The sequence below is a fragment of the Chrysemys picta genome, chromosome 3 (assembly GCF_011386835.1).
Source record: "Chrysemys picta bellii isolate R12L10 chromosome 3, ASM1138683v2, whole genome shotgun sequence".
NCBI lineage: Eukaryota > Metazoa > Chordata > Testudines > Emydidae > Chrysemys > Chrysemys picta.
This window is the reverse complement of record NC_088793.1, coordinates 47,582,766-47,609,670: the sequence shown is the minus strand read 5'-3', so window position 1 is coordinate 47,609,670 and position 26,905 is coordinate 47,582,766. Positions and strand designations below refer to the sequence as shown.

The 26,905-nt window shown below is 42.9% G+C and overlaps 1 protein-coding gene across 4 annotated transcripts in view; it reads left to right on the top strand.

The window, feature by feature from the left end:
* GCLC (glutamate-cysteine ligase catalytic subunit) overlaps window positions 1-21,101 on the top strand; it is a 52,169-nt gene extending 31,068 nt beyond the window's left edge. For 2 of the 4 annotated variants that reach the window (XM_005300215.5, XM_042848805.2), the window contains exons 7-16: window positions 3,961-4,035; window positions 11,233-11,349; window positions 12,422-12,560; window positions 13,093-13,205; window positions 14,531-14,623; window positions 15,371-15,475; window positions 18,257-18,338; window positions 18,435-18,538; window positions 18,634-18,754; window positions 19,347-21,101. In XM_005300215.5, coding sequence (XP_005300272.2) covers window positions 3,961-4,035; window positions 11,233-11,349; window positions 12,422-12,560; window positions 13,093-13,205; window positions 14,531-14,623; window positions 15,371-15,475; window positions 18,257-18,338; window positions 18,435-18,538; window positions 18,634-18,754; window positions 19,347-19,555 — 1,158 coding nt within the window. In that variant the 3' untranslated portion in view covers window positions 19,556-21,101. The remainder of the gene's footprint in view (window positions 1-3,960; window positions 4,036-11,232; window positions 11,350-12,421; window positions 12,561-13,092; window positions 13,206-14,530; window positions 14,624-15,370; window positions 15,476-18,256; window positions 18,339-18,434; window positions 18,539-18,633; window positions 18,755-19,346) is intronic. The other 2 variants (XM_042848806.2, XM_065587793.1) reach the window with 1 other exon arrangement.
* Window positions 21,102-26,905: the final 5,804 nt, after the last annotated feature.

The following is a 26,905-nucleotide window of genomic DNA, read 5'->3' as shown; positions in this document are numbered from 1 at the left end:
TACTTAAGATACAGTAACAGTTTGGCATTTCACAGTGCTCCAATACCTTTTAAATTTGGTTATTCTGAGTGTCACTCTACTGTAGTAATTTTGCACAAAGGGCTGATGGCTGAGGTAGTTCCTTGTGTTGGACTTTGTGATGATAGCTTCTGTCTTTGTTGTTGCTTCTTTCTTGGTAACCAGGAAGAGATCATTGTTATGCCTCCATGGAATTAAATAGAATCTTGTATGTGCTTCTTGTTCCGCAGTGTTCTGTAGGCTGCACTTGTAGTATTCATTTCAAAACACCTTTGTTCCAGATTAAAAGACTAAAGAATGAATGAATGAACAAAAAATAAAATCTCACTGACAGCGAGTTGCACATCATTGAGGGGAGAAAGCTCACTACAAACGCAGCTACGGAGGATCCATGCAATAATACATCCAGACTCCTTTTGCAGTGTTAAACATTTATATGCAGCATTAATTCTTTAAATATGTCCATATTTTCTATCATCTTTATATATGTCACCTAGGAAGGGAGTACTGCAGAAAGGGATCTGGGGGTCATAGTGGATCACAAGCTAAATATGAGTCAACAGTGTAACGCTGTTGTAAAAAAAGCAAACATCATTCTGGGATGTATTAGCAGGAGTATTGTAAACAAGACACGAGAAGTAATTCTTCCAGTCTACTCTGTGCTGATTAAGCCTCAACTGGAGTATTGTGTCCAGTTCTGGGCACCACATTTCAGGGAAGATGTGGATAAATTGGAGAAAGTCCAGAGAAGAGCAACAAAAATGATTAAAGGTCTAGAAAACATGACCTATGAGGGTAGACTGAAAAAATTGGGTTTGTTTAGTCTCGAAAAGAGAAGACTGAGGGGGGACATAAGTTTTCAAATACATAAAAGACAGTTACAAGGAGGAGGGAGAAAAATTGTTGTTCTTAATTTCTGAGGATAGGACAAGAAGCAACAGGCTTAAATTGCAGCAAGGGAGGTTTAGATTGGACATTAGTTCTTTAAATATGTCCATATTTTCTATCATCATCAAAAACATCCTGTCATCTTTATGTATGTCACCTAGGAAGGGAGTACTGCAGAAAGGGATCTGGGGGTCATAGTGGATCACAAGCGCATGTAATGGGACCTAGTGTAAGTGCCATAGCTGGCACTTGTCCCAACATCTTCATTGTTTTCTGGATGCTTGATGTATTTCCTCTCCAACCTTGTCAAATTTCAGTTTATGGGTGCACTTCTCATAGCATGTAAGGTGCCACTGAGCATTGTGTTTAACCAGGTCAGCAGTGATAGTACTCAAAGATTCAGCAGTTAGTCAGTACTCTGTCTCCCCATTTATGCCTAAAAATGATCAAGGCCAAATTAAAGAACAAGGATTTTGTAATACATGACAATTACAACCCTAAAGTTATGTAATGTATGTTATGTAACTATGGGTATACCACTTGCGAGTGGATTCAAGTGATTTCTGGCTTAATGCTGACCTCTTAATCTCAATAGATCTTTTGGCATAATAAACAAAGATGATAATCAGTATCACCGAACCATTTCTTTTTTGCCGCTGCTGTCAAATCAACTTGAAGCACTTCTTCCATTTACAGTAATCTGTAACATTAAATTAATCAGGTATCATGTTCTGAGCATTAGCTGATAACACAGTACAGTAAGTTGAGAACTGAGAGACTTAAACCAGCTTTTGACAGCAGTAGCCTCTTCTGTAGGTGAAAAGAGAATTTCTTCATTTCAGTTTATTCAGGTATGTCTACACAGCAAAGAAAAACCTGTGGCTGGCCAATGCCAGCCGACTTGAGCTTGCAGAGCTTAGGCTGTGGGGATGTTTCATTGCTGTGTAGACTTAGCCTGGAAGGCTACACAGTAATGAAACATCCCTGCAGACCAAGCTGGCTGGCACGGGCAAGCTGTGGGTTTTTCTTTGATGTGGTACCCTTCAACTAGTTTAGTTAACTTTGAATGAACTAGTCATTGAACAAACCAATCGTGAGTTGAAAATGCAGGAAAGTTGGGTTTTTTCCCCTTCTTCCAATCTATGAATAAAAACTAGGTGTGAAAGAGTGAGATCTACTAAGTCTAATATAGTGAATGACATGGTGACCAGAAACAATCAGTTCTATTCACTAACTACAGATGATACTCCTTTGCTTAAAATTGATTATTTAAATCACTTTAGTTTAATTTTATCAACATTACTTCCATATCTGTTAAATTGGTTGCAAGCAAAACTAACCTAGGGAAGATCCCACTGAGTGCTCCTCTTAAAAAAATAAGAGGCAGGGGTAAAACTAATTTGTATGTCTTGTTCCAGTGCTAGACGCTTCTTTTGAAAGAGGCTATCAAACCTTTCAAAGTTTATTTTACAGTTCCTTGAAGGGAAATGTGTGGGGTTCAGTAGTAGAGATCATGGGATTGTGGGGGAGGTGTCTATATTTTACAGTTTCAATTGTAATTTCTTCAGGAGGAAAACTGGCAACCTTGTAATGTTGCAGTTAATAATGTTTGTTGTGATAGTGCCTAAGGACCAACCAGGAGTGGGGCCCAGTTGTGTTAGGCATTGTACAAACAGAGTAGTAGACTGTCCCTGCTCTAAATAGTTCGCTATCTAAATAGACAAGGTAGGCGCAGGGTTGGGGAAAGGGTATAACATACAAGCAGAGAGAACAGTGTGATGGCAGCAAATGTCAAGTTGGTTTCACAATTTTTATTGAAGAGTTAAGGGAGGGGATAAACTAAATGGGAAGGTAAGGGTGGGGGGGAAATGGGGAAGAGGGTAAAAGGGGCAGGTGTAGAATGAAGCTGAGGTGAAGAGACTGTGAGGAAAGGGAGTGGGAGGGTTGAAGCAAACAGCCAGTCAGCACAGGACAGAAGCAGTCCAGTCAAAACTGTAGAAACTTCTCCCTGTTGCCCAAAGGTCCCTGCTTTAGCTGCTTCTGCCCTGGGCAGCTGGAGTTTCTGGTGGCCTCTCTGCAGTTTTCTCCCAAGCCCACATGGGGGAAGTACCCCCTATGTGTTAGTGTCCCCAGAGTGTTGAAGTGGTCTTGCCTACACAGTTCTAGGTCTAATGGAGTGCTGGGGGAGGGGTAGCCCCAGCTGGATCCCATTTTATCCTCTCTCTCCCCTAGTGCAGCAATCTCTGCTGTGAGTTCAAGTGGTGACAAAGAGAGTCCAATTATCTTGGGGATGGTTCCTGTTTTTGTAATGTCACAAAGTTTAAAGTGGAGAAACAGGAGGGAAAAAGCCATTTCAGTAACTTGGGGTTTGTCTACATGGAGACATAATGCACAGCCAGCAGGGCTGTGAATCTATAGCACACTAGCCTTCCATGCACTAAATGGCCGTAGGGACCCTGCTACCATGCACTAAGAGATGTAGTACACTTTCGTCTTACAATTGTGTTTTGATCTCTCTCTAATACAGGCAAATGTACATTTTTACAGAAATTTTAAATTACACCAAAGCACTTATATTTCCCCCCCAGTTTTACAATAACCTGTAATTAGGCTGGAGCTCACAAAAGGATCGTGGATTAAAGGATTCTTTAAAAACAAATTTACCTGTAATGTCAAATAAATGCTATGACTTGTAATCCTTTCTGACTGTGTTTCTTTGAGGGAGCTGGCTTCTGGAATGCTGCTTAACGGGTGTATTAGCAGCTCATGTTCATTAGAGATGTTAGTCCTCAGTTTCTTTTGGTCCTGGCTAACATTTGAGCTACAGCCCGAGCATCTGAGTGCCCTCGTAATGCAACCTAAAATCTTTAATGAACATTGAAGTGTTGAAGTTTGTGACATGGTTGCTACTGGAAACACTGGCAGCAAAGATCCTCAGTCCATGGACAAATTGAAATAGACAGTGGAAGTGACTTTCAGAATACCGCTGGTTCCAACAGATGGTCTAGAGCCTGCAGACTTGCTTTTGTGTAATAATCCGACTTCTTCTACCAGGTAACATTCCAGGCTTGCAGCATTTCTGAAGCAAGATGCCTTTATGATCAGCTAGCCCCAATCTGTCCTATTGTGGTGAGTAATAGCATGTTTGGTGATAAAGTTCTATTTACTGTACAAAAAACATAACGCTTAAAATGTCCTATAAAAAGACCTTTCTATCTTCTAGTTACAAACCTAAATAAATTAGTGCATCAGGTAATCTTTTCTACCAGTGTTTTGAAAATATGGTCTTCAGCAAAAATGGAAAGTGCTACATTAGGTGGTTGTACAGTAACAGTAGTATATCTGGGGGGAAATCTATAACTAATGTGCTGATTGCCATAGTACATGTGTGGCTTATTCTACTCGTAGGCAGAAATTAACAAAACAGTTTGGCTGCAGAAGTCATGTCAATTAAATTATTTTTGGGGTTTTTTTAGTAACTTTTACCAAACTGTAAATGACTGTGCTCTCATGTAATCTTGTAACATGTACAGGATATACTTTTTAAAAAAGTAAACTAAAATAATCCGGCTTTATTTTATGGCAAACAAACAAAAGGCAAGGCTCCTTTCCAAAGAGCTTACAGTCTCAATTTAGGCATGACATGATGAGAGGGTAACAGTAAATGCAAATGGGGGAGTGATAAAGGGCAAAGTTTATAAGTAACTTTTTCAAAATGTTAGGAGCTTTAGTTCCATTTTCAAATGTGAATCTGGCAGCCTGTTTTTTTGTTTTGTTTTGTTTTTTCCGAACAATTTTTCACAGGGTTGGCAAAAAGCACATTCTTGATATTAGGGCAATGCACCTGCCAAATTTCAAGTCCCACTCCAAAGCAAGGAAGCACTAGATTTTCTCAATGAAATGGTTGTAAGAATTTTTCAACATAAGGGAAAAATACATTTCGCTCACTTTTTTCATGGGAATGGCTGAACCATTTTTGCTGAAACTTTCCGAAAGAATTTAGCTTGAGGCAGACACCCTGCATGAAAATTTTGAGCCCAGATGGTTTAATTCTGGTAAGATTTGTATAAATGACTGAAAAGTGTCTTGTAATGGGGAGTGTTAGGCAACCTTAATTATAGGCTCCAACTACCAGCTTGGACTTACAGATACAGCTAGAATAGGCTAAATGAACTATTCACTTCAGTAATAACTGGTCATTGAGTTTAACAAGATAAAATGTTGGTCAAATTAAGTTTGCTGACAGAAGTGGAAGTATGGTAGCACAATATTTGTTTGTCCTTTATGAAATTATCTCTGTAGATCTCATGTTGTAGCTCCTTAAATGTGGATCTATAGAGGCAATATATTTGGAGAACATCAGCTACTAGGTAAATAACTCTCCTTTCTATGTGGTCGGTTAATTGCAATGGCTTCTGAAGAAGAAATGTGCTGTCCTGCATCAGCAGAGGGTTGGTATAGCAACAGCATGGGGGTGAACAAAAAAATCACTCCCACTTCTGCCCCCAATAATAGTTTGGGCTCTGAGTACATAATACATTTTTTATAGGCGTGTGTATACAGGTGCTCAAAAGTAAACTTTCTGTACAGTTCTTCTTTGAGTGCTTGTTCACGTTGATTCCAATCAGGTGCGCGTGCGCCGCGTGCATGGTCATTGGAAAGTTTTTTTCACTTAGCAGCTCTCGTTGGGTCGGCTGGGGAGCCCCCTGGAGTGGCGCCTTCATGGCGCTCAATATATGACCCTGTCGACCTAACCCCCCTTCAGTTCCTTCTTACTGTCCGGGGCAGCTGTTGGAACTGCGACTCCCTTGCTTTGCAAGTGCTCCCTTAGCACAGTTACCTAGTCTAGTTCTTCTTGTTTTCTAGTTTTGTAGTTGTTAGTTGTTAGTATAGTTATAGTTAGTATAGGTGTTTGTGAGTGGGATCTTCCCTATCCCCTCATGCCTTCTTGGGCTCCAGGGCATGCTGTGAGCCCAAGGCTTTAAGTCTTGCAGCTCATGCCACAAGCTCATGCCAAATAGTGACCCCCATTACACTTGCCTGAGGTGTCTGGGGGAGGCGCATCAGACTGAGCGCTGCAAAATCTGCAGAGTTTTTAAACCTAGGACACACAAGGAGTGGAGTTTCCGTTTGAAGCAGCTGCTCATGGAATCCTCACTTCATCCAGCGGCTTCAGACCGCCAGGGCTTGGGCCCAAGCACTTTGGTGCGGAGCGCTCTGGCATCGGTTCACAACTGTGGGCTGAGGAAGGACTCTAGTGCGAGAGGCCCTCAGCACCAGCGATCCCCGGCACCACAACAGGGAGCAGCAGCCTGGCATCACTCTACTTCCCCAGTGCCCTGCAGGTGGCATAAAACGACAGAGAGGGCGCTCTCCTCAGAGAGCTGCGGGACTGCCAGGGGACACTTTGCTGCACCCGAGAAAGGACCCAGCTCCCAGACAGCAAGAGTCGGTGCCATCGACTCCGGCGCCCCAGAAGGCACCGTCGAGTCCGGCACATAGCGACTCTCCAGCAGGGCAGTGCCAGGTGGAGATGTTAGAACCACTGTCCACCCCAAACACATTTGAAGCAGCAAGAGATCTCCTACAGACAACTGCGGCTCAGCCTCCAGTTATTAGGGACAAGCCTCCGGTACCATCAAGATCAGTACCATCCAGAGGCAAGCCCGCCATGATGCGGCATTCCCAGTCACTGGACCGGCACCGCATCCGGCACTGTTCCCAATCCCGGTCACCGCAACATCACTCCCCGGCACAGAGTTCAGCGGGAACACGCCCGGCACCAGGAACATGGCGATGTATCTCCCCAAGGATGGATTGGCACCGGTCCACAACACCTTTGCAGGACTGGCAGCAACAAGTGGCACCAGAGCCCAGCAGGTGATCGCCGGCACCGGTCCCCATCATCAGACCATTGGCGCCAATTCTCGATGAGATCGTTGTGGCACTGGTCCCCTGCCTCTTCCACTCAGCACCCTCGGGCTCTTTAGAGTCTGACGCAGACTCGTATTATTCGAGGCGCAGTCAACGAGTTGGACAGATGCTGAAGGGATGCGCATGCGGCCTGGCAGCCATAGTGGCATCCTCCCTTTCAATGGTCCTTTTGGACCTCCTGGGCTAACCATCAGGCCCAGGGTACCGTGTCCAGAGGCTCTAGGTCTGTGACCTTGGATTGCCACCATTCCCAGTCACCTAGAGATAGACCTGCCCCTCGGGGAGCTGAAGCTGCCCTCTCCAAGCCACCCCCTCAGACTGCAGAGGTGGGATCGGAACCATCTCAGGACTTGCCACTAGTCCACGAGACAGCTGCCCCAACTGAGCCAGTAGTGGAGCCTGGTACAGTCCAGGAGCAACCCAGGCAGCTCGAGGGCAAGGAGAACCCTGTACCACCACTTGCCACCTCATCTTCCTCGCCCGATGAGGCAGTAGCAGGGGCATCAGCTTCAGGGCTCCCGCCTATTGACCACAGGGCACACCAAGACCTGCTCCATCGCATTGCCCACAACATGGGCCTGCAAGCGGAGGAAGTGGTCGAGACTGAGGACCCTATGGTAGACATTTTGGCCCCAGAAGGTCCTTCCTGGGTGGCGCTACCGCTGATAAAGACCATCCAAAACACTAACACCACCTTGTGGCAGACTCCAGTCTCCACTCCACCCACTGCCAGGTGCGTAGAGAGGAAGTACTTTGTCCCTTCCAAGGGCTATGAGTACCTCTTCTCGCACCCACGCCCTTGCTCCCTGGTGGTCTCGGCGGTAAACGAAAAGGAGAGTCAGGGGCAACAGGCACTGGCCTCCAAGTCTAAGGAGGCTAAACACATGGACCTCTTCGGCAGGAAGATCTATGCCGCAGGGGGCCTCCAGCTTAGGATAGCCAACCAGCAGGCTATCCTCAGCAGGTACAACTTTAATTCTTGGACTTCTATGTCCAAGTATAAGGAGTTGCTTCTGGCGGAGTCAAGGGCAGAATTTTCCGCCATAGTTGAGGAGGGAAAGGCAGTAGCGAGGACCTCCCTACAGGCCTCCCTTCACACGGCTAATTCAGCTGCCCGTACTCTCTCCTCCGGGGTGGTAATGAGAAGAACTTCCTGGTTCCAATTGTCCGGATTATGTCTGGAAGTCCAACAGACCTTGCAGGACCTTCCCTTCGAGGCCGCAGGGCTGTTCTTGGACCAGACCGACTCAAAGTGGCACAGCCTGAAAGACTCTAGGGCAACTATGAAGTCGCTGGGGATGAACATGCCGGCTACCCAGTGCAAGCATTTCAAACCTCAGCAGCAGAGGCAGTACCAGCCCCACCCAAGGCTTCTACTGCTGTAGGGGTAGAAATAACAGGCTCAAGCCTTCACACCCGCCTTCAGGGCAGGGACACGGCCCAACCAAGCCATCGTTGGGCTCCAAACAACAGTTTTGAAGGGACTCCTGAGGATGGCGTACCTGCCGTGATGTCAGATCCTTCCCCGTGCTTCATGAATCGTCTGTCACACTTCTACCGTGCTTGGTCACAAATAACATTAGACCGCTGGGTGCTTTGCATGGTAGCAGTGGGATATTCTCTCCAGTTTTGCTCCTTCCCTCCCTCCTACCCCCCTTCCCCGTCCCTCTTCAGGGATCCTTCTCATGAGCAACTCCTTATCCAGGAGGTGCAATCGCTCTTCGCCATAGGGGCAGTGGAGGATGTTCCTCAGAAGCTAAAGGGCCAGGGAGACTGGTACGCCGCTCTCAACATGAAAGATGTGTACTTTCATATTGCCATTCGTCCAGCTCTCAGACATTTCCTGTGGTTTGTGGTTGACCACAAACACTATCAGTTCACGGTGCTCCCATTTGGTCTATCACGGTTCCCTGAGTGTTCACCAAGTGCATGTCAGTGGTCACAGGTGCAGGTGTATTCCTAGCTCACTGACTGGCTGCTGCGAGGATGCTCCAGGGGGCAGGTGGAGTCTCAAGTCCGGTTAGTCAGAGCCACCTTCGACAGACTAGGACTCTTCAACATGAACAAGTCGATGCTGTCACCGACCCAAAGAATAGAATTCGTTGGGGCGGTGCTGGACTCAGTACAGGCGAGAGCAATCCTGCCGGAGTCCCGATTCCAAGCTATCTCAGACATCCAGACTCTCAGGTGATACCCCACCACAACTGCAAGGGGATGCCTGAGTCTCCTTGGCTACATGGCAGCCTGCACCTACGTGGTCAGGCATGCCAGACTGAGGCTCAGACCACTCCAGGCGTGGCTCGCGTCAACCTATCACCCAGGACAAGACAACTTGGACTCGGTAGTGACAGTGCCGGAGCGAGTTCTAGAATCCCTCCGTTGGTGGCTAGACCCTTGCATGGTCCGCGAAGGAATCCCCTTCAACACCCCTCAACGCTCCATGACCCTAGTAACAGACATGTCAGCTCTGGGTATGGGGGCTCACCTAGGAGATCTCCAGACACAGGGTCTGTGGTCGCAGACTGAGCTCTCACTCCACATCAATATCAAGGAGCTCAGAGCTGTGTGACTAGCTTGCCAGACCTTCCAGTCCAGAATGCAGGGCCAGTGCGTAGCGGTGATGACCGACAATACCACCACCATGTTTTACATAAGCAGGGCGAAGCCCGCTCCTCCCATCTCTGTCGGAAAGCTCTCCAGCTTTGGGAATTTTGTATAGCCCACTCCATTCACCTGAAGGCGTCCTATCTCCCAGGAGTTCAGAACGAGCTTGCAGACCACCATAGCAAGTTGTTTCACAACCACAAGTGGTCCATCCATTCAGACGTCATACATTCCATCTTCCAAAGGTGGGGGTTTCCCCAGGTCAACCAGGAGCAACAGGAAGCGTCCAATGTTCTGCTCTTTCCAAAAACACAGTCCGGGCTCCACCTCAGATGCGTTCTACCCTGGGGAGGCCAGCTCATGTATGCCTTCCCGCCGGCTCCACTCGTCCACAAGGTGCTGCTCAAGATCCGCAGAGACAAAGCAAAGGGAATTCTGCTGGCCCCAGCATGGCCATGGCAACATTGGTACACCACGCTTCTGGAGCTGTCAGTGGACACCCCGATCGCACTGCCACTCTACCCCAATCTGATCACACAGGACCATGGTCGCCGTCACCTCCTTCACTCAGACCTCCAGTCCCTTCATCTCATGGCTTGGAAGCTTCATGGTTAAACCCAAGAGAGTGCCAGTGCTCGGAATCGGTGGGGAAGGTGCTGCTTGGTAGCAGGAAACCTTCCACCCAGGCCACTTACCTAGCCAAGTGGAAAAGGTTCTCGTGCTGTTGTGAGCAGCAGCGCGCAACTCCACTTCAGGCATTTCTGGTTGCCATCACGTCAGCCAGGAGGGTGTCCAAGCTAAAAGCACTACATGGCCTTCCATAAGGACAAAGTACAACTCAGGCCTCACCCAGCATTCCTGCCCAAGGTGGTGTCTCAGTTGCACATTGGCCAAGACAACTTTCTGCCAGTCTTCTATCCCAAGCCTCATGCTAGTGCGCAGGCGCAGAGGCTTCAATCACTGGATGTCCGGCGCGTGCTAGCATTCTATATTGAACGCACAATGCTTTTCAGGAAATCGAGGCAACTGTTTTTGGCGGTGGCAGACCGGATGAAAGGGCTTCCAGTCTCTTCACAACGCATTTCTTCCTGGATCACGGACTGCATCCGTACCTGCTACGAGCTGGCTAATGTCCCAGCCCCAGCTATTACAACCCACTCCACAAGAGCACAAGCCTCATCAGCCACCTTCCTGGCCCAGGTGCCCTTCCAGGAGATCTGCAGAGTGGCAACCTGGTCTTCTGTGCATACGTTTACCACTCACTATGCTATCACCCAGCATGCCAGAGAGGATGTAGCTTTCGGCAGAGCAGTTCTCTGATCAGGGGTTCCTTAACTCCGACTCCACCTCTGGGGGAGAGCTTGGGAGTCACCTGATTAGAATCGATGTGAACAAGCACTCGAAGAAGAAAAAATGGTTACTCACCTTCTCGTAAGTGTTCTTCGAGATGTGTTGTTCATGTCCATTTCAATACCCCACCCTCCTTCCCCTCTGTCAGAGTAGCTGGCAAGAAGGAACTGAAGGGGGGTCGTGTCGGCAGGGTCCTATATCCAGCACCATGAAGGTGCCACTCCAGGGTGCTCCCGAGCCGACCCTACAGGAGCTGCTAAGGGAAAAACTTTGTGACGACCATGCATGCGGCGCGCGCACACCTGATTGGAATGTATCTGAAGAACACCTCTCGAAGAACAACAATTACAAGAAGGTGAGTAACCGTTTTTTACATTGTGTTGGTGGTGGTCATTTGTTTTGTCCCGTGTTCTCATGTGTGACTTGGTTTTATTTTAGATGGCATTAAGTGCGGCAGCTCCATTCTACAGAGGCTACGTGTCGGATATTGATTGTCGCTGGGGAGTAATATCTGCATCAGTAGATGACCGAACACGAGAGGAGAGAGGATTGGAGGCAAGTGAATACTAGTTTAAAGAGTAAAAGTTAAACAATTTTCTGGTTATTTTAGTTATATGAGTTCAAATATTCTTTGAATATCCCTGAGTACTTAGTGGAGAGAGATTGTAGTCTTTGTGGCACATGATTCTGAAGGTGTAACTTTCACCCTAATTATTGTTATAGCATCCACAGTAGCAAACGTTATAGTTGAGTATAGAATTCCTTTTAAACTCCACTTTCACTCATTCACAATTTCCTGAGAAGTTCTTCATTTGGTGCTGCCGCTTCCCTTTCTTTGCCTCAACCCAAAAGGTGATTTGTTTAAAAAACTGTGTGTATATGGTAGCCCTGTATTACATGATGTGTACTTCTGTAGGTGGTCTCTGATAAGACTGTAAACCACTACCGCAATGCTAAAGCATATGGTCACCAGAACTTAGAATCATAGAAATGTAGGGCTTGAGAAGTCAAGTCCAGCCCCCTGCATTGAGGCAGGACCAACTTGAACGTATAGAACTTCTTTTACAGAGAACGGACAGCAGAGACCATCTAGAGAATTATAATTTAAAAAAAAAAACTGAACTTATAAAAATGTTCCAGTAGAAAATTCTGTTCAGTATTCTGACAAGTATATTGGTTTACATCAATACTAATATAACCATGATGTCCCAGTATACTTTTTTGGCAAGCCACCCATTTTGAAATGTGCCATGTTATCCAGGTGAATTCCTTTTAAACTGTTAGGATAGGGTAGTCAATATAGTGAAGTGACTTTTATTCAAATTCATAAATGCGGGAACAAAGTTGGGTTTTTACTGACAATTACTTTTCATTAAGCTTGTTAATTATATACCCTTTAAACTGCTAAATGTACTTAAACTGCATAAGATTCTTGTTTAATGGAACTTTTCAACGTACCTGCCCACTATGATTTTCCTTATTTTTGAAGACCTATGAATTTATTTTAATAACTTTAATTTAGATTGTTTAAAAGCAACTTCTGTTTAACAGTTCTCCAAGAATAGTGTAATTAGTAAGGCAACATTGTTTACAAGCTCTTAAAATATTCTATTTTTAAATTATATAGCCACTGAAGAACAACCATTATAGAATCAGTAAATCCAGATATGATTCCATAGACAGTTATCTATCTGAATGTGGTGAAAAATACAATGACATTGATTTGACAATAGATAAAGAAATCTACGAGCACCTAGTAAAGGAAGGTAAGTGTTTTCACTCATTGTGAGTCAGTTTAGTCTTATGCTTGTAGTTTTCTTTAGCTTTTTTTTTTTTTTTTTAAATCTACCATACTTTTGCATTGACTATGCACTCTTAGTGGAGATGTGCACTCATTAAGCATGTGGTAGTCTGGCCTATAGGTAATGCCATTGGTCTGCAATGGGAAATGTATCTCAACTTCCAGGTAGCTGACTTCTTAAGAGGCATTAATACTTTGTCCTTCTGGATCGAGCAAAACTGTCAAAGTCAACAGGAGACTGAGGTGAAAGAGAGAAAGCGGAGGAAGAATGGCAGCTATACCAATCATCAGAAAATAGTATATCTTCCTATTCTTTTTAATCATCTTATGTATTTTTGTGGTGATCACTTTTACTTAACCTTAGGCTATGCTTGGTTGAGGTAGCCTCGAGCAGTACGGTGTTTCCTGGCTCTTGAGTCATCGTGGCATTTAATAAGGCCTACTTTACTATCTCTGGTGTCTGTTGGTGAATTTGATCTTTGAACTTTTGTTTACAGGCATTGATCATCTTTTGGCACAACATATTGCACACTTATTTATTCGAGACCCGTTGACTTTGTTTGAAGAGAAAATACATCTAGATGATGCAAATGAATCTGATCATTTTGAGGTTGTATCTTGTTTCATACCAATTTAATGACTGTATGGTTATAATTGCATACTCACTATTTTACTGCTTAATCATGTAGTGCTGAGTATTTCGTAGCTAAGAATGTTGGCAAAAATTAGCGGCATAGGCAGGAACTAGGAACAAAAGTAGCTAGTTTCAAATGTTCCAAATAGTTCTTTACAACATGCAATTTCTGATATTGCACTGACACAAACACCTATTTCTATGAACTTGTTTAATTCCTCATTCAAGACAAATAATAGCTCTCACTTTAAACCCAGTGAAACACAGACCAGCACTAGTAATTGCAGTGAAAATAAGCAAGGAAAAAATTAGAGACTATAAAGGCAGAAACAGTAGTTAACTAGGTAAGGAAAACTGTCCATGCCATATGTGGTCTTTCATAAAATAGCTTTATATCAGGTGCTCTCTCATTTTATTATGCCATGTACAGCAACTACATGTTATGTAGTATATTAGATAAAAATCGTATCTTGTATAAATAGTTGAGCAATAGAGTCGTAATCTATTCTAGTAATGTAAGTGTGGATCTTTAGTTTTGTTATGTTTTAACTGGTTATAAAAGGTCTACTAAATCTGTGTACATAATGTCTCATGTAAGGCTTAGTCATGGGTATTTTTAGTAAAAAATTATGGACAGGTCACAGGCAATAAACAAAACTTCACGGCCCACGATCTGTCCATGACTTTTCTATAAATACCTCTAACTAAAGCTTAGCTGCCCCGGGGCGGGGGGAGGGGCGCTGCTGCTCTGGGGGCCCCGGGAGGCGACAGCTGGCTCCTACTCCAGCAGTGGGGGCTGACTGCCCCTAGCCACCCTCTGCTCCAAGGCCTCCAGGGACCACTGCTCTGATGGCCTCAGGGGCCGCCACCAGGACTGCTGCTGCTCTGGCAGCCCCTTGGGCCAGTTGACCAGGGCCACCCCAGCAGTGGCTGGTGCGGCTGGCCCTGGGGCCGCCCCAGCAGCTGGTGCTATGGCCGGTTCTTCGGGCGGCCCTGGGGGTCAGCCATGCCAGCCACTTCAGAAGTTATGGTGGTCCCAGAAAGCTGTGACCTCTGTGACAGACTCTCAGCCTTATTCAGCTGTAGTCCAAAAATTGAATTTCGTGGGCAGTGTGGCATAATGTCATTAGAGTGATGATTCTTCATTCCACCTTTAAATAGGTCAAGCCTCTTTAGGTGTTTCTTGGTCATTTTGAATGTCTCTTGGTTGAAAGACAGAAGATAATCCAGTTTTGGTTTTACATATATGCATTATGGAAATGTGCTTGTCTGTAACAGAATATTTTACTTGTGACTTGCAGAATATTCAGTCCACAAACTGGCAGACAATGAGATTTAAACCACCTCCTCCGAATTCAGATATTGGATGGAGAGTAGAATTTAGGCCCATGGAGGTAAGGAGTAAATATGCTTAATAGCATATCCCATTACAAATGGAAAAGTACGAGGCATTCTACTATCTAGTATCAAAACCTTATTATTTACGGTGTGATTTGTCCCCTCTGAATTGCTAGTTTTCTGAAGTGAAATGGACAACAGCATTTAAGCAAATATGCACAATAAATATTGGACTGAAACTAGCAGGGGAATTTGCATTAGCAAAGTAAAGAACACTAATGAGAGTAAGGGAGAGGGGAAAAAGTCAGACCTATATATTAAAGCAACTGTAAACAAGGCTGTAATGTTGTATTGAGTTTCTGGTGGCCTTGCTTCTCCTGTGCTTCTGTCAGTACTAAACAGATCTTGGTGCATTCCCTTCTGTTTCATGTGTGCTTGTATTTTATGGGTGTCTTGTCACTTAGTTCTCTAGATTAACACTTTAAAAACTTTAAGACGTTTCATTTTAATAACCTGTGGGTTCAGACTCTTTGCATGATTAGCCATCCTTTTAAGTGCAGGACTGTGGTTTTGGTTTTGTATTAGAGGGTTCAGTTTACAGACATGCATGTGTATTTTGGCATATACCTGACTTGGACTCTCAATTAGGAATTTGAGCATCCAGACCCCAACTCTGGGCATGCAGTAGTGTGTATGCCATTTTGCAAACACCTGTTTGAAAAATTGTGTAAACTTGCTATGCAGCTATTTATTTTTTATCAATCCTATTCCACTAAACTCACTTTAATTTTGTTCATGTCTAGGTTCAGTTAACAGACTTTGAAAACTCTGCATATGTTGTGTTTGTGGTATTGCTAACCAGAGTGATTCTGTCATATAAACTGGATTTTCTCATTCCTTTGTCCAAGGTAAGAGAGATGCTGTACATTTAATTTTTACTTCTGTAAACTGGTTAGAAAATCTAGTGTTTCCCAGTGAAAGTGTAAGGACAGTATTTCTGCATCACTAAATCCCTCTTCATCTAGATCAAATCTGTGTGTGTGTGTGGGGGGGGGGGGGGCGGGCGGGCTGACGGTGAAATATAGATTAATACAGTTTAACTCCACATACTATATAGATGGATTAGGTGAAAAATCAAAACAAAAACATCTTCAAGTGAGTTGTTTGCATATATAAATACAAATTCATTTTCCTATGAAAATGTGGTTGTCTTTCCTAAGATCAGATGCACCATTAATACCCTGTACAATATTAACAGGGATATGAATAGTTTTAATTAATATTATATAAAAATGGGGCATCTCCAAGGCTTTAGGCACCTCTGCTGTAAATTACAAAAACAAAATTAGATTGTCCCCAGGGTGCCAAACTCCCCTCTCCCCTACAAAGCTGACTTTTCCTACAGGCCAAACTCTGCAGCAGCCCAAATATATACATGCATCTTGCAATGTGCTCCAAAAGTCAGTAGACTTGGAACTAATTAGGTCCAAGAGAAAAGCTCATCCCAGAGCTGAGGCCCATCAACAAAAACTCCCTTCTCTTAGCAACTCTGGTTTGTTTGTGTATATCTAGGGCTGCTTCTTTTCATCTTTAACAAATAAACACCAGTAAAACATCTACAATGGTAAAAGAAAAAATAAATGTTTGTTTATCCAATAGACACCAGTAATTGTTATTTATATCTAAGTTTGTCTACACAGAGCAGTAATGCAGACTACGGCGGTGTGATTTCTAAAGCGCACGATTTGGTCCATGTGACCCTGCTGTTGCACTCAAGATTCCCTAGTGCTCTTTAATGTTGTGTTACTTGAAACAGTACTATGTTAAAGAAGTACAGAGAAAGTACTTGTTACAGTATAATATATAGAAAGAGAGAGCCCTAAAACCCCTTGCCCCTGATTTTTTGACATCTACATAAAACTAAAAAAAAATGCTAAAAAACAAACCCTGAAAATGATATTAATAAACCTCCCAAAATTGAAGCCTTGCATATACCGTGATCAAGGATAAGTGATCTGTATCACACACATAAGCCCTTAAAGACAGGTTTCAGGGCCAAGCGGTCAAAAGTGCTGAATCTTCGCTTCCCCCCTCCACCCCACCCCACCCCAAAAAAAAAAAAAGAAAGAAAGTATCCTGAGGCAGACACCAGCATGGAAAATTTCAGTCTAAACAGTTTGCTAAAATTATAAGAGACTCAAAAATAGTGGGCCTTATAATAGGAAGTGTTGGGCAACCTTAATAAGAGGCGGAGCTACCAGCCCTGCCTAATGTATATTAGCATTTTATTGCTTGTATTAATATTTTACCACTTTATTTTTTTTAAGTGAAATGTTCTCTTTTTAAAGTCTTCACTTCAGACTTGAAAGGAGAAACTCTTTCTCTTTGTGGAATCGGGGATACAGTTTTCGCAAATGAGCAGAAAGAAATCTTGCATCAAACATTGGAATTTAAAATTACCCAATAGCATGGGTATGCAGTTTTATTCAGAGAGAAACTAACAAGTACTATGCAAGCCAGCAATATATAAAGCACCACTGAAAACATGAAGTGCCTAATAAATCATGGGCAAGAACATTAATTAGTTAATGAAAGCCAGTTATGACTACAAAACAGATCATGCACAGTGTGAACCTAGACGTAGTGAACCTAGATCTGAGAAATTTGGCAGACATCACAACAGAGAATTACTGGACCTTCATAACTTGTCTTTGTTACTTGTAAGAACAAGGATGTTATGAGGCTAATCTTGAACTGATCTCTACTTTTGGGTCATGTGGGATTATACTTCAGCCACCTAGAATGCTTTTAATCTTTCAAAACAGCCATGAGACACCCTTCAGAACATACACAAACTGATTAGTAAAAGATATAATAAGTAAGAGGGCAAAAGATTTTTCTCCAACTGTCCAAAATATATATTTTTTTAAATATCACTTTTAATTTTGCTGAAAGTTTTTTGCATCACATTGAGAGAGGAGAAGACAAACTGAATGTAGCGAATCCTCTTCCTTTTTCCAGAGGCTACACTAATGTTAGCTGCTTGAAAGTGGACTACCAAAATTTTAGTTGGTTTATACATAAAGTTAAGATTTTGTCACAGGTATTTTTAGTAAAAGTCATGGACAAGTTGCAGGCAATAAACAAAAATTCACAGAAGTCCATGATCGGTCCCTGACTTTTACTAAAAATACCCGGGGGGAGAGTTGACTAACAGTCGGAGCCACTGCTCCAGCCCCAGCAGCTGAAGAATATGAAACAGGAAATGCCAATTTTAGAAAAACAAATCATAACCTCTTATTCCAGCTGTACTCATTTAATTACACCTAAATATCAAAAGAAGCTTGCCTGACAAGACACATGTTCCTCTGTTTCAGTTTACAGCTGACACAGCTTGTATCTAAAATTTCAAGTTGTTCATGCCAGTGCCATTCTATTGATGCCACTTACTGACCAGTTAACTATACTTTCATGAATGAGGGAGCTCTGTGGTTCTGTGCAGAATGCTAATCTTTGAAAAATGAAATAAAACTTGCTGTCTGTAGGTAGGACTTAACTGGCTCTAGTGCAGTGAAATTAACAAGAAATATATCTAGAAATCCGAACTTCCAAGACCAAAACACTCCGGTAGGTAAAGCGCCCATTTTCTAGCATCTGATAAATAAGCTTTGCGATTTTTCCCTTACTAGGTTGATGAAAATATGAAGGTAGCCCAGAAACGAGATGCTGTTCGGCAGGGAATGTTTTATTTCAGAAAAGATATTTGTAAAGGTACTGCACTTACTGCTTTCAGATTACTTGCTAAGGACCAGTTCAAGAGATGCAGAAAGTTAATTGTTTTGCTTTTCCCCCTTCTTCTTTGATAAGGTGGAAATGCTGTTGTAGATGGATGTGGCCCAGCACAGAATGGGAAAGAGACAGATGCAGAAGAGTACACCTTGATGAGCATAGACACAATCATCAATGGAAAGGTGTGGGGTAGTTTCTATTTGGAACACTGAACTGTTTTCCTTATTCACAAATTACATCAAGTGAGTTTATACTGGTCGTGTGTTATTTCTTGCAGGATGGTGTCTTTCCTGGCTTAATCCCAATTCTAAACTCTTACCTCGAAAACATGGAAGTGGATGTGGACACAAGATGCACCATTCTGAACTACCTGAAGTTAATTAAAAAGAGAGCCTCTGGTATGACTAATGCTTATATGTTGGATGCAAAGAAACTTGACTGTGAATTTCCTGATTCCCCCCCCCCCAATTGTATGACATTTAAACAAATCTTTTAGATAATTTCTAATGTAAAGGGGGACTTAATCTACCATAGCAACTTTGAATATTATTAATCTGTTATCTTTCTGCACCTGTTGAATCACAAATCCTTACCAACACTTGGGTCTGTGGGGTAGTGCTGCATAATTCTGGTGTCATACTAATGAGCTTGCAAGCTCATAAATGTATCTTGACATTTTACTTCTGAAACTTTGAAAGTAAAACTTCTAGGATATAGATTGTTCTAGATAAGTGTGACTTTTAGTGTCTGTGTCGGGAGTGTGCTTGGTGTATGTCCTTCAATATGCGTCTATAGTGAGTTCATGATTTTTTTATTTTTATTTTTAATGTGGCCAGATTTTACTATGAAGCATATGTGGTGCTCGTGACTATACAGTGTGTATGTAATTAGAAATACTTGCAGGTATGTAATATACTAAATAAAGTAGATGCTAAATACAATGTATACATGTCTATAATATGATTTTTATTTACGTTTTTCTCCTTTCAGGAGAATTAATGACGGTTGCTCGATGGATGAGGGAGTTTATTGCAAACCATCCTGACTACAAGCAAGATAGTGTGATCACTGATGAAATGAATTACAGCCTTATTAGGAAATGCAACCAAATTGCACAAGAAAAAGCAGAGTGCCCTGAATTACTTGGAGTAGGATTTAAGAAAATAAAACACAGTGGAAATAAAACTAGCTCTTTTTAATGAAATGCTTGAATACGGAGTAGAAAGTGTAAACATTCTAGTGAAGAATGAGTTACAGTACCATGTATCCAGTAGTTTCAGGTTGTGAAGACCAAAACAGGTAGTACTGCACCTAACATGGGCCAATCTGCCTAGATATTCATTTAAGACTTCCTAAAATGGGCATATTCTTATTGTTAAGGTTTATACAGTGTACATGTAAATAGTAAAATATTTTTATGACTAACATCAGTGTATTTTAATAACATTGTACCTAAAGTTGTTGTGAACCAGCTTGTAACTTTTTTATGCTTATTCTGGAAAAAAAATTACTGTCCTGAACAACTTCATAAATGTAATATAATGGTACTTGTATATTGTATGCATTCCAGATATTGAATGTTCACTGTAATTTTTTGTTACCTGGAATGTACTAATCTACCTAATTTTAAAGAAAATTTTGGGACCTGATTCACAGAACTTCCCTTTCCATCCTCCGTTGAGTATATAAAACAGAATAAATTGACATGTTCCCTATTTGTTCATCTTTGTGCCAGTCCCTTGGCTACCACAACACCTGCACGCACTTATCAACCACAGACCAGTAGAATCTGCTCAGTCTTCACTCAAATATGCAAAATCTGCTCATTTCCTGATGAGCAGAGCCTAAGGGATGGCCTGACAAGGCTCTTTTGGACAACCACACCACATGCACAAAAGCTTCAGAAATAAATGCATCCTTTACTGGATATAGTCTGGTAAATTCCTGTGTTCTAACAATTCCAGAAATAGATTTTACCGTGAGTGACAGTCTTTCAATTTAAACATGGAGAGAGAGAGTGAGAACTGGAATGTTAAAGGAATGCTTATGTGAAAGGTGAAATGGCTGAGAAGTCTGCTCTATTTTGTGCTGCTCTTAAGTTTTATTTTTTTCCAACTGCTGCTGTTCCTAAAGTCAACAGAGTGCAACACAAAAGCAAGATGAAAACATATATTAATTCCTTTTCTAGCCTAAGGCACTCCTCCACCCCTGATTTTACTAAATGTTTCTGTCATCAACATGCTAACTTACTAATAACTATTGCTGAGCATTGTAAGCACAGGTTAATCCCTGCATAAAATCAATCTAAAGAGAAATCATGGAATGCACTAATCCTTTTGTGAATTGGGAACCTGCAGTTTAGAGAGATTGTAAATAATTTAGAACTTGACAGTTACAGCTGTATATAACCTAAATTTATGGGGACTTTTTAATTTAGTTTATTAAATGGCTTCTAAAAGTGACATACTGTATGGTAGATTATGCAAAGTTTAATAGAAGCATATATAAATATCTAAGGTGTAATCATTTTAAAAAGGAACTAATGGAGAAATTGTAATGATGCTGCACCAGAAAAAGCTTTTATGTATCAATATTAGAACTTGTGCTGTGTTCATAGATGTGCTTTAGAGAATGAAAGAATGCCTGTTTCTTTTTTTGGTGAACCTGTTTTAATCAAGATGTAGATGGCAGGTGATATGCTCATTAGTTTGTGGAATAAGGAAATAAAAAATGAACTTTGCAGTATATAGTGGTTGTTTGGATGTATATAAAGAATATCCATACCAGAGTGGAAACATTTTCTTGCCACAAGTGCGGCAAATAACTTTCTTTTCAGAAAATTCCCCATCGCTGTGATTGTCGTTTCTAGCAAATTAAGCAGCAGTGGAAGTAATGAGTACTTGGATGGAAGACTTCTAAGGGAAGCCAGAGTACAGTAGGAAGAGGTGTGTGTTGATTTATGTGGCACTCCTCTCTTGAATTGACACTGAAGAAATACTCCAGCATGATACTAGGTCACAGTGCTGTTGGAAATAATCTTTCAAGGCTTAAGGCCAAATGTGGTTTAGATTCCATGGTACATCTTAAATATATAATTTTTTTTATAGACTGTCACTTATGTACAACCCATACCTAACAGAGTGATGCTGGTGGGCAGAGGAAAGCATTTTGAAGAGTTCTCAACCATAGTGCAGTCTCCTTTGGTTGAAGGGACACATCCACAATTGTTCTATTCGGTCCATGGCTTAGGAGTGCTTCCTGGATTCCTCACTGTCGCTAAGCTCTTACATAGAATTATTCAAAGATGTTGCTTTCTACCATCCCTGGGTGGCTAGGAGACTCCTGCCCATCTTGAACGATGACCTGGTGTTATAACTTGGGGAATCTATGTACAACTTATATAATTCAGGTTGATGTTATGAAATTGCTGCCTGGAAAGCCTTAGGATATGTCTTCACTACTCGCCGGATTGGCGGGCAGCGATCGATCCAGCGCGGATTGATTTATTGTGTCTAGTCTAGACGTGATAAATCGACCCCCGAGCACTCTCCCGTCAACTCCTGTACTGCACCGCCGCGAGAGGCACAGGCAGAGTCAACGGGGGAGCAGCAGCAGTCAACTCAACGCAGTGAAGATACTACGGTAAGTCGATATAAGTACGTCAACTTCAGCTACGTTGTTCACATAGCTGAAGTTGCATAACTTAAGTCGATCCCACTCCCCTGCCCCAGTGTAGACCAGGGCTTAGTGTGTAGTAAGACAGCCATGAATTGACAGGGACTGTAGTATGTCCCTCACAGACCAGCTACAACTGTCAGTTTTTAACCCTCAATGGCCACCTATTCAGGTGGAAACACCTTAGGACAATGGGATGGCTGAAGCCTCAGGAAACTAGTTCAACCAAGATTGTCTGCAGGGAAGGGTCCTGGGGAGTGGCAAAAGAATAAAGAAACCAAGGAGCTGCTGCTAGACTTTAAACTACAGAGGCCTGGTGGATCAGGGAAGACTCCCAGATACACACAGAAAACTTTGGGCAGGACATGAGCATGCTTTTGTAGTGGGGGAAAGGGCTTATTTTGACTGCAGGACCAGCTGGGGAAAAAGAAACTAGCTGGTCTGGAGCAGAGAGAGACAGACAGACTCCATGATTCAGAAAATAAACCAAGTTCAGGAGAGGGAATCTAGACTCTACAGAGGACTCTGCCCTAAGTTCAGAGAACTCTCCAGAGTGGTGAGGAAAATCAGTCAGGTAAATGCCTATGGGGTATTTATTTTTTGCCTAGTTCTGTGTTTCTCCCAGGCTCTCTAAGTAAAGAGCAATGCTGTGTTAGATTTCTGTGCAAAATCTATCTGTGTCTGTTTGCTTTTACTATCGTGCCCCTGAAGAGTTAAACTGCAAATCCAGAGTGTCCCTATGGTTGGAGTTCTGGGAAAAGGTGTGCTTAAGCTACAGGAAAGTCTGAGAGGGTCAACACTGGTCCTGACAGTCTATGGCAGTTGAACTGTGTCGTGCCAGCTGGACAGCCTGTGCCCTGTGAATGTGCTGGAGATGCCAAAGACAGTGCTGGAGCCTACTCTGATCAAGGGAGACTTAAAGCACATGGGTCCAGTGGACTGGAACCCAACACAGTAGTCTAGTATGAGTTTCCAGCAGACTGTGATTTACCAGGGCTGTGTGTAGGACACCTAGCCTCAGTTACTCATACCTTCATCACCTCTTGGTTGGACTACACCAATGCAATATACCTGGGCATGAAGCCTTCAGTACTTAGGAAACTCCATCTAGCACAGAATCCTGCAGTGCATCTCTTCAGCTACTGGCTACTGCAACTACATCAGACTTGTCTTCCACTCCTTGCACTGGCTGCCAATAGAATAGCTAGTCAAGTTCAAGGACTCAGTCCTTAACTTCAAAGCTTGACGGCCTGGGCCCAGGGAATCTAAAAGATTGATTTTAAACTCCAGGATGAAGACCACGGTCAACAACTTTGCACCTGTGGCACGAAGGAGCTTTCTATAATAAGGGTAAAGGTTGTTTGTGCGACAGACAGAACTTTCTTTGGTACTGCTCTGAGACAATAGAATGAACTCTTCCAAGAACTAAGGGTCATCACAAAGCTTACCATCATCGATCTGCTCTATAAGTGCAAGGAGCATTTCTTTGACCTGCCTTCTCTAACATAAACTCTGTATGTGTGCAAAAAATATTCCAAAACAAAACCCTCCTCTGCGCACACTCTCCATGGGGAGTGGATGAGGGAACAAACATGTAACTGATGTTAGTCATGTTGCTTAATGCATTACTGGAAGGTGCGCAGATACTACAGTGAGGAGGGCCATATAAGAACATTTATACAATAGAACAGAATTGAAAAAGGAGTATAAAGTGGTGTATAAAGTCTGAATCCAGAGGCATTTCAAACTTCAAAACCCACAACTTGATAATTTCCTGGATTTTTTTTTTTTTATAAAAAGCTACTTTGAAGAACACTATAGAAATGACTTTAAAAAAAAAATGGTACTGTAACTTTTAAAAACATAATACATTAGCACCCACTAGTGGTCAAATCTGGTACAGTATCATGTAAATGTATAGCAGAAACAGCAATTCAACCATATCGGGCATGGCCATACTGGCTGGTGAGCTGCATCTGGCTCTTTCACAGTTAAAGAGCGGTTCGCAGAGCCCCCCCCCCTGCACTCCCCCCTCCCCTTCTCCACCTACCAGACTGGGTGGGGACACTCGGGGCTTCTGCCCTAGGGTGGGGTAGTGGAACTAGGGGCTTCTGCACTGCAGGGATGGGAATCTAAGGGCTTTAGCCCTGCAGGGAGGTATCAGGGCAGAAGCTCCACGCTCCAGCAGGCGCCGCTTGTGAATGTCTTGCAGCTCTGGAACTTCTGAAGGTTATTGTATGCAGCTCGGAGGGTCAGTAAGTTTGGCTACTTCTGAACTATATATTATACAATGGAAACAAATAGGCAGATTAGCATTATAACATTGATCACTCATTTAAATTAAAGTAAAATAGGCTATCATTCTTGGCAGTTCTCAGCCCAACTGAGAGTTTTACTAAAAAATAAAAACAAAACAAAAAGGTAAGTTAATTATGTTGTGCTTTATTCACACTAACCTTAATATATGTACTTGGCAGGGTTTTCTGGGACTTATTGTTGGTTATAGTGTTATTTATCCCTTCACATAACACAAGAACTGGGGGTCATACAATGAAATTAATAGCAGGTTTAAAACAAATAAAATTAAATACTACTTCACATGATGCAGTCAACCTGTGGAACTCATTGTCAGGGAATGTTGGGAAAGTCTAACTGAGTTTAAAAAAAGAATTAGATAAATTCATGGAGGATAGGTCCATTAATGACTACTAGCCAAGATAGTCAGGGATTGAACCCCATGTTCTGGGTGTCCCTAAGCCTCTAACTGTCAGGAGGAGCTGGGACTGGATGTCAGTGGGTGGACCACTCAATAATTGCCCTGTTCTGTTCATTCCCTCTGAAGCATTTGGCATTGGCCACCTTCAGAAGACAGAATACTGGGCTAGACGGACCATTGTTCTGACCCCATATGGCCATTCTTATCTTATGTTCTTATGACTCAACTGGCAAGTCTTGGGATAGAAAGGACAAAAGATCCTGTCCCACAAGATTGTGGAAAAGTCCAAATACACTATATCCACTAACTCACCCTTGTCCACATACTTGTTGACCCCCTCAAAGAATTCTAATAGATTGGTGAGGCACGATGTCCCTTTACAAAAGCCATGTTGTCTCTTCCCCAAGAAATTGTGTTCATTTATTTTGTCTGGTATTTCTGTTCTTTACTATAGTTTCAACCAATTTGCCTAGTACTGAAATTAGGCTTACTGGCCTGTAATTGCCAGGATTGCCTTTGAAACCTCTGGACCCTTTTTTAAAGATTGGAGTCACATTAGCTATCCTCCAGTCATCTGATATAGAAGCTGATTTAAGTGATAGGTTACCTACCACAGTTAGTAGTTCTGCACTTTCATATTTGAGTTCCTTCAGAACTCTTGGGTGAATAACATCTGGTCCTGGTGACCTATGACTGTTGACTGTACCTGTTGTGAAGCACTGAAACAATAATACACTGTTTGATGTTTGCTTTTTAAGCTCTTCAAACTCTGATGGTCCTTTGACCTCTGCAGGTTCTTCCACTTCAGCAGTGCGGGCCCACTCCAATAGGACCCTGGAATGCAGAACTCTCACAGACCAGTCCAAGTGGAAGCCTTTCTGTGATGAACTTATGGAGGACATTCTGGACAGGGCCAATAAGCTGGTGTAGTATCAGAGGGAGAAAGACTCACGGCAAGTGGAAAGGCACAGACAGGCTGCAGAGAAAGAGGACGGAGTTTCAGTGTGTAAGGAGAGCCCCCTGCAAGGTTTCATGTGCTGTAGACCAGAAATACTTTGGACCATTCCATGATTGCCCATACAATTGGGACTTAGCAGCTGGACAGGGCAAATCTACCCCATGTAGTCCTACACCCCCATGTAGGCTCCTTCCCCCCAGCAGACATCCACTCCTGTGAACAGCCCCACCCCCCTGTGGCAGTGCCAGAAGAAGGGACAGAAGAATTGGGGTGGGGGGCAAGGGACACACAACAGTGGGGGGGGGTTATTGTTTGGAACTGTTTGCGCTATTTGTGCACTTTGTTTTTGTTAAAGGTTTTGTTTTGGTGTGCTAATGGCAGCTGGCCTGCCTGGCAATGACTTCATATTGTGCTTTTCTAATATGTGTTCAAAAACGTTTTTTATTTTATTGCGATTACATCATATAATGTGTTTCAAACAATAAAGGTAAACACATTATAAGCGACAACTGGGAAGGTGCATGCAAACACTATTTCTCAATACATTTCTCTATATCAAGTCATCCTGTAGATCCACAGTCCTAGCTAGGTTGTAAGTACTCATTTTATTCATAACTACAATGCATGGCAATCCACATACCTCCTCCCTTCCTCCCCCTCCCCCCCCCACTTCATTGGAAAACCCCAGCATCATGAATTTTTCCTGTGCAGTCCCGTTGGCATCCATAAGTTGGCCTTTGTGGTTCACAAGGTCTTGCATAATAATAGAATAGTCTCCTTTGCAGTTTATGTACTCAAGTGCTCCTTGAGGAGGACAAACTATGAGCACATGAGTCCCATTAATGGCCCTGGCACATTTTGGAAACCCCATTCTCTCAAAACTAGCAATTACTTCAGGGACATTGTTTATGCCCAACACCTTTGGGTAGATCACATGCCTGATTGCCTCAGATTCTACCACGATTACTTTACCTACAGTTGACTTTCCAATGCTGAATTGGTTAGCAGTCTAGGGTAGCCAGCTTTCAGAGAGCTAAATCACGCACTTCTGGACCAGTATGGCCACCTTCATGTTTGTGTTGTGATGCTGGAAGGTGGGGGCAAGCTACTCCCAAAACTCCCAAAATGTAGATTTCTTCATGCAAAAGTTCTGAAACCACTTCTGGTCAACCCAGGTCTGCCTGGTGATGCAATCCCACC